Source organism: Etheostoma spectabile, chromosome 21 (assembly GCF_008692095.1).
Source record: "Etheostoma spectabile isolate EspeVRDwgs_2016 chromosome 21, UIUC_Espe_1.0, whole genome shotgun sequence".
Classification (NCBI taxonomy): Eukaryota; Metazoa; Chordata; class Actinopteri; order Perciformes; family Percidae; genus Etheostoma; species Etheostoma spectabile.
This window is the reverse complement of record NC_045753.1, coordinates 7,680,897-7,688,688: the sequence shown is the minus strand read 5'-3', so window position 1 is coordinate 7,688,688 and position 7,792 is coordinate 7,680,897. Positions and strand designations below refer to the sequence as shown.

At 41.2% G+C, this 7,792-nt stretch overlaps 2 protein-coding genes across 2 annotated transcripts in view; both read right to left on the bottom strand.

The window, feature by feature from the left end:
* The window catches only part of josd1 (Josephin domain containing 1), a 34,851-nt gene that overhangs the window by 5,634 nt on the left and 21,425 nt on the right, over positions 1 to 7,792 (bottom strand). The gene's annotated exons all lie outside the window — the stretch shown is intronic.
* Positions 239 to 7,792, bottom strand: part of cbx7b (chromobox homolog 7b) — an 8,366-nt gene continuing 812 nt past the window's right edge. The window contains 6 exon segments of the mRNA XM_032501640.1: positions 239 to 975; positions 2,418 to 2,498; positions 2,501 to 2,780; positions 3,163 to 3,229; positions 4,245 to 4,310; positions 4,668 to 4,711. Of these exon segments, the coding sequence (XP_032357531.1) occupies positions 773 to 975; positions 2,418 to 2,498; positions 2,501 to 2,780; positions 3,163 to 3,229; positions 4,245 to 4,310; positions 4,668 to 4,711 (741 nt within the window). The 3' untranslated portion in view covers positions 239 to 772.

Genomic DNA, 7,792 nt, shown 5'->3' with positions numbered 1-7,792 from the left:
ACAGACAGCGTGTGAGTCTAATGATGGAAAGCCCAAAAAGTTTTGATCAAACCCATAGCTGTGTGTAGCCTACTGTCTTGAGCAACCAAAGCTAACACCTGAACCCTCCACTCGTCAGGAACCTTTAAGGAAGGTCAGTGTTTGCTGTTCTGTGTGTTGTTCATTCATTCACCGGACTATCTGACCCCCTCCCACCCCCACACAAAATTTATTTGGTCCCACTCCGCCCTATGGGCCGCAGCTCGCTCACATCTGGTTCCCAATATTTAGTAAGGTTTTACCTCATTGCCACGTTTAGGTTGGGTCTCTGTTTCAACCAGTTTTTTTTTTTTTCTCTGTGGAGAGAATGTGACTTAATCGTTTAGGTGTGTTTGACTGTTCATTTAAAACAGCAATGATAGACAGATGGTTCATCCAATCCTTACCTGGTATTTTTTTTTAAAAGTGCCTGCACTTTTCCAAAGGTTCTAATGACTATGCTTCTCAAATGGTTCTGTGTTTTAAGCAAACCATCTGGCGCGTCATGTTAACTCAGTCCTACTATATCAAAAAGGTGAATAGCTCAAACTGAACATAACATTAACTGGAGTGCAGCTTATGTACAGGTGACTCTGTGCATGTAAACGTACCACTGACCAGGCTGGAAGTAGCAGGGAAGGGGAAGAACAGAGTAAGAGAGGGAATAAAAACACAAACCCTGGCCCTCAACCACCACTGTGATTACACCAGCAGCTCCGTTTCCCTCCCTACCAGCCTACTCAGACATCACATATCAGACCTCCAGGGCCCAGTCTCTGAAGAAGCCTTTGGCCACTCTCGACTCTTGGAAAGTCACTGTGAGGGAGTTGAGGGTGACGTCTGTGACGGTCACGTCCCCTGGGCCGCTGATGGGCCTCCAGGCGTCATCTGGCTTCACTGATTCAGTGACCCCGTCTGGTCTGAGGGCGGAGCTCCAACCGTCTGTCCTCTCCTGTCCTGAGCCAGACGGGAAACACACAGAGAGAGAGAGAGAGAGAGAGAGAGAGAGAGAAAGGGTAGGGTTGCAGTTGGACAGTGATTGCATCAAACCCATCCCATGTGTACTGTTATTGAATTAACCTGCCTGGACTGACCTGGATAGATTGTCTCTGCTCTGATAGATGTTATAAACGGACACAAGGCAGATATTTGGCTGCAGGAGCAGATAGCTCTAGGTGCTTCTGAGGTAGGGGAGTGAATCTTCACTGGTCGCACGATTCCATTACGATTATCCTGTCAACGATTCCATCCGATTCAATATCCCGATGCGTCACCTCCTCAATATTATTATTTATCGTTGCACATGGTTTTTATCAACAAATTCAAGCAGTCAGATATAGATGAACTCCCCTTTTTATTTTATCTGCTCTTAAAAAAAGACACTTTCTGAACAGAGAAGACAGCAGGCAAAAGGCAAAAATAAATAAATAAATAAAGAAGCAGCGACCGGAAAATCAAATAACATCAATATGCATTAATCGATTATAGTCTGTCACTGCATTGATGCAGAATCGTCCACGTTGTGATAGGATTGGCCCAGGTTCCACAATCTGCACTCCACAGCATTATTTTTGGGAGGTTTACCTCTGAATCTGTCTTGTAACATTATTCATTTATTAAATATTTCCATCTGCTATGATGTCAAAATTTAAAGCAAATGTGTGTTAAATTATTTTTACAACAGAGACTTCAAATGTATAAGTTGCTTTAGAAATTCCAAACTAACATTCTATTACATGAGATTTTTTAGTCTGTCCAAAATCATTTTATGAAACCAATAGTACATGAATGGCATACTATTTCCGGTGAATTATTACAGTACGCAAACACTACAACACTACAATATGTCTGGACACTACGCCCTCATAAGTATCCCAAAATGCAATGCCTTAGTAATGACAACGTTCAAAACAGGCAAACAGACGGCAACCAAGGCAGCTCTGTAACGTCTAAAACCCTTTCAATTGCATTTCTACACCTGCCAGTGTAAGCATTATCTGTTGATGCTGCTAGATTGGAGGTCATCAGGCGTTACTGTGGTTACGCATCACCAACTGCAAAGAAGTGATGTTGAAAAGGAGTGCGCCGAAAAGATATACACGACTTTTTTATTTACGCAAACGTATGTTGAACAATAGTGTACATGTTGAGTATGTAGGGCAGAGGATGTGATTTTGGATGCAACAATAGTCTTTAACGAGGCTAGATTGTGACCTCTGCATGTTTTTCTCTTTAATCAGCTCAGGATGCGGGGAGTTTCATGATTTAGGCTGAATTCCTGGTAAAAAAAAAAAAAAAGCTTCTGGACAGCTATGCATTCAAAAAGGCTCACGGCGAGTTGCGTAAAGTGGGTCGTGATGGTGATAAGAGTCTACTGGCTGACCGACTGACACACTTACCATTTAAAGTGCATCCACTCTTCTCTGATGACTCCTGTAGAGCCGCCCGCTTCTCCTCCTCCTCCTCCTCCTCCTCCTCCTCTCCTCCTCCTCCTCCTCCTCCTCCTCCTCCTCTTCGTCCTCCCCCCGGCCTTCCCAGTCCTCCTGTGTGGGACTTGGAGGGTTTGAGTCCAGGCACGTGAACTGTGCCCTGCTAGGTCTGCTTCCTAGATGTGCAAGTTGCGGCTCGTGCCTGCAGGCGCCGTACGGCTTACCTTCGTCGTCATCGGGGAGCAGAGAGCGTGTCAGGGAGAGGCGCAGGCGAGGCCCAGGTTGCTCTGGGGTCTTGTGAGCACTGCGGAGATCCATGGTGTAGACAGTATCCTGAATATAGATCAGAGAGACCGACCATTGAGAGCTTCAATCAGAAGGATTTGAGGACAGAGGAGCGTGACGAGGTGGCAGAATGCAAAAGGCTAATTAACTACTGTAATAGCAGTCCAGACACATGGCTGTTTTGACTATTTCTTACTATTGATGTAACCCATGGACTCAGAGTGACTGAATGACGGGGAGTATGTGTAACCTACAAAGCACCTCTGTTCTCTGTACTTTATACAGTATATACTGTATCTCTGCACAGACCATAATGACTAGACAGGGTTCTACAAGGGAATAGGAAAGGGAAACAAGAGTTGTATTAAGTAATGTATAAGTTACGTAGATAAGACAAAACGGTAACTTTTTATTGCACCGCAAACTTTACCTGCAGAATGAGTCTTTTGGCTTTGGGTCCTTTTCTCCTGTGCCCCAACGTTTTCTCTCTCTGCTCTCTAAAAAGCCAAGCACAATGTTAAAAAAGGCTGATGGCAAAATGTCGACTATGTGTACATACTGTAAGGTTTGCTGACCATTTGAAGAGCTGTTCTTCTCCGTTTGAACACTGTCTAGATGTTTCATTGAATTACCAGGGGATATCATGTGATGGTAACCTGTGGAGATTCTGAACGCTAGTAGCACTATGGAGCAGCGTTTTACTACTGGCTCCCTGTTTTGTTCTTACAATATTCCACCGATCCACAGGTAGGGTAAAACGCGACAGAAACACAACAAAATACATCCGCACAAGCAGGAAAGAAGACCGCTTGCAGGTAAACATTAGGGCTGTGCTACTAAATATCGACACGGTCATGTATCGATGGGCCTCAATTTGAAGTGTTTCTAGTTGTGTGATTGCTGTTACAGCAGAATAATAAAGAACAGCTGTTGAAGTCAATTCTGTGGTCATTATTCAAAATCAATGTTGCGTTTGTGTGGTTGTAGGCAATACCTAGCCCTAGTAAAATTGCTTTATTTTATTGTTTATCAATCAATTGTCCCAAAGGGAGAACTTTTGTTTGGGTGCATGTCGCTTCCTTGAAGTTAATGACATCTCATAAAACACATTTTATCAGTCCACCAGAATAATGACACTTTGGAAACAAGCTACGCACCACCTGTTTATTTTTGCATGAACATTCACATTAGAGATGTTGTGAATTTACACCACAATTATGAATGTGGACAGATGCCTGTCTGACTGCCTTTGGAGATGATTTAAGAGGCAACATTTTACTTTATTGCCTCTAGATGTGGACTTTATGTTTTGGCATATGATATTTAGTTACAATCCAACAACCCAGGACCCATTGTAATACCAGTTGGACAGAGGTCTTGGATCTGGGCATGCTGACTCATGATATCTTTGTGATTAATGTAATGTAAGAAGAAAAGTGATTTGTTCTGCACTTTATGCTCCACTATTTGTCCAAAACCTTTTTAAGTATTACATGTGGAGTGGAGTCTTACTTCTCTTCAAAGGCCTGAACCAAGCGCTGGTCCAGAATGTGTTCCTCAGGCTCCCATGTGCTGTACCTGGGGGAGGTTACAAAAAGTAGGCTATATGGTCCATTAATTCAGTATTGTTCAGCATTTTCATAACACCAATAACATATATTGAAATAATAAAAAAACATTTCCTCTTACTTTTCAGAACTTTGTTAAAAAAACAAAACACTGACTTTTCACATGAACTCATCCAACAGCAGTGTGTGCATATGCTGTGTTATCTTTGTTAATGAGCACATACAGTATTTGGGATGGATTTCATTTTCATACGGTCACTTTTCTGTGCATATGTATAATCTGCCGTACACGTCAGTGGGAATATGATGCACATTCGCGACGGTTTCTTTCATCCATGCATCCTTCTGATGGAGTTTACATACTTACTTTGGAGGCCATCCTTTCCACTTTAACAGATACTCCACATTCCCCTGTGGAGAGACAAGGTTTAGAGCAGCTACAAGGAGTTCAACTAGTTATGAAACAGTCTCAAATTAAAACTGATGCCTTTTTATAACCTACATTAGAAAGCAAAACCATCAGCAAGAGCATTGGCTATTTCTTCTATATTGGTATTGTTAAAGTGTCCATTTATGAAAAAATGGGATTTGGGGTGTTATTTTGTATCTCTGGTGGTTCAACACGCATATGAACTCGGAAAAAACATCCATGCTGTTTTGAGTGAGATACGGGTTTCTGAATGTGTCCTGCCTTCAGTCACCAGGTGAGCTGGTCGGCAGTTCTATCTACGTCATTGGCTGAAACACTTGGTGTGTGCTAACCACTTTAGTTAATACCACATCAGTTAGTTTAGACATCGTCTAAACGAGGGAGCACTTCCAACTTTGCACGGAATACCTTCAGACGAGGGACATGTAAGTAGTTCTATACAATTCCTTTTGTAGATTAGAGTGAACTTGTGTGTGTTGTAGCAGTATTTTGTCATTGAGAAGGTGGTGGCTAGCCACTAGCAGCATGTGCGACTCCCAACAAAGATGGAACAGAAGTGAGATGTCTCACTCTGTAGCTAAAACAGAGAGCTCAACACACAGGGTGAAAAGAGGAGCTGCAGCAATATGCAGTACAACAAAAAATATGGTGTTTTTTGAAAATTAAACCATGTAAACCTATTCTGGTACAACCTCAAAATACAATTATGAACCTGAAAATAAGCATAATGGGAGCACTTTAATGCCTGTCCCATGGTATAATTCCCTGCAAAATCAAATGAAACCATTGATGGTTACATTTTCCCAGGCAAACTTTTACAGTGAGCATGTTAGCCAGTTAAAAGGAAGCAGGAGGAGATTTTTCATTAGAGAACATTGATGTTATATCCTGTGGTTATGGTTGATACTGGGGCAGAATCAGCAAACAGCTTTGTAAAAAAGAAAAATAGCACTATAAGTTGTCCTTTTTTAACTCGCTTCTAAAACGCAAGCTTGGGCTAACCAGATTTAAGATCTTTATGACACCGAGCTGTGGTGTACTGTGCTGTGGAAACACTACCACTTTTGTCCACAGGGGCTGCCAAAAATCCTTTTAGTTGATTCAAGAGCGAGATCAGCCAAGAGATTCATTTTATAAATTACATCACAAAAATTACATTTGAGCTTTTTTACAGTCTTTTTCATACTACCTTAATACATGTTTGCTACATCATTGTCACATCTACGTCTATCAAATGTGATTTCTTTGCACATGTCTGAGATACTACATGTCTGATTTGGCCAAACAAAATGAAGATATGCTTCTTTGTAGTCACCTACTGGAGGTGCTTCAATCAACAGACACAGCTGTGTTATCTCAGGCCCCCCAGGTTCCATTTGAATTTGATAAGGTTTAGGCTGTCACTGCTCCAACACGGATTTGGATTTCATTGAAACTTGCAGGCTGATGCATCTTGTTAAGGATGGGCCCAAGGGTGCCAGCATCATTTGTCGAGGAGATGGCATGTTTGCTTGTTTCCTGTTAAGCCCTTATCCCGCTCAAACAAGAGAAGGTTGCAGATCTCACCTCTATGAAAGTTTCCATCAACCTTTCACCGGTGTGTTTTTTTAATCATTATTTTAAGCTTACCAACACTTTTAAAATAGATTTCCCTCACCTCCTGAGGCAGATACAGACCTTTATGAACATTTATAGTATCATTCAAGTAATTAAAGTAATGAAAGTAGTGAAGTGGAAGTAAAAAGCAGAACTCTTCTGTTCTTATCAATTTTATGTCTATATTCCATCATATTCTTACTGTTGAATGGGGCATAGGCGTAACTTAATAATCAAAACTGGCCAGTGGAACCACCCCCCAGAAAAGAACATTATAAATTAATGCAGAAATGGAACAAACTGTTGCAGACAAATTCACCACAATGCAGAAAATGAATTGTTTTGTTTCTAAATTTGTATTTTGGTCATCTCACCCCCCCCCATGCGCTTGGAAAAAGGATTTACGTGTAGGAGGATGTCCACATTTAACATATCTATATTTAACAGTTGATGTTAAATCTACAGTATTTATTTATTTTTTTAATATACAAACCGAGCCACTCAGAGTTAGTCATTCCTGGTGACATCATCCGGTAATAACTTCCAAGCTCTTGTCAGCCGGGGTGAAGTCACCACTTTTCCCAACTTCATTTTACTCACCCAGTTCCCCATATATTCAGTAAAACGGCTCTATATTGGGTAAGATTTCAAATAAAGTGCCTATAACTTCCATAACTTGCAATGTCGATTGCGTAATTAATGTTTCCTCTAAAACATGGTTCTTAGTGGTCTTATACAATTAACAATATATGTTGGAGCATCATTCCAAAGGAAGGCTTAACTCAAGATGCCTCTGGTAAACCAAAACCCTCTCTATCATATTATATAATATTGTGAAAGCAATCCATATATAACAGAAATCCAGTATTAGGGTATCACCCAATATTTGATCTGACAGTGTAACAGTTCATAGCAACAGAAGTAGACGTGTTTGTGTTGTGCATGGACAGATATAGATATTGATATAGTCCACTGAGTACCTGTGGTTTTAACATTGGCCTATGCTTAGTCTGTCTCTACTAAACTTTCTCTTTATGAAGCCTCGCTTTACGCGTAACCTCAAACAATTGCTACAGACGAAGTAGTATCAAGTAAATCTCCTTTGCAAACAGAGGGCCTAATAAAATAGAAATTCCAGTTAGGTTTGACGCCAATTAGCGGTATCCTTCTCCTCCTTACGCTGTGTATTTAGCCATATTGCTGTTGGACAACTCATTTACCTATCCAAAATGCCACACACTTGCTAAATGTGTTGTTTTGGGATTTTTGGAGTTGCAGCTCTACGTACTGCCTATTATAAAATTACATTTTGAGACTGGTGCCCCCGAGCATACTTCATAATTGAAGTTCCTTTTCATCCTAAAAGTGTATAAAGTTTTTTGACTGTCCCTGTGCACTTAAACAGTTCATCCCTGTTAAAGTATTCAGAGACGTTTGCCATACCAGGAGTGAGGGGGGGGGGGGGG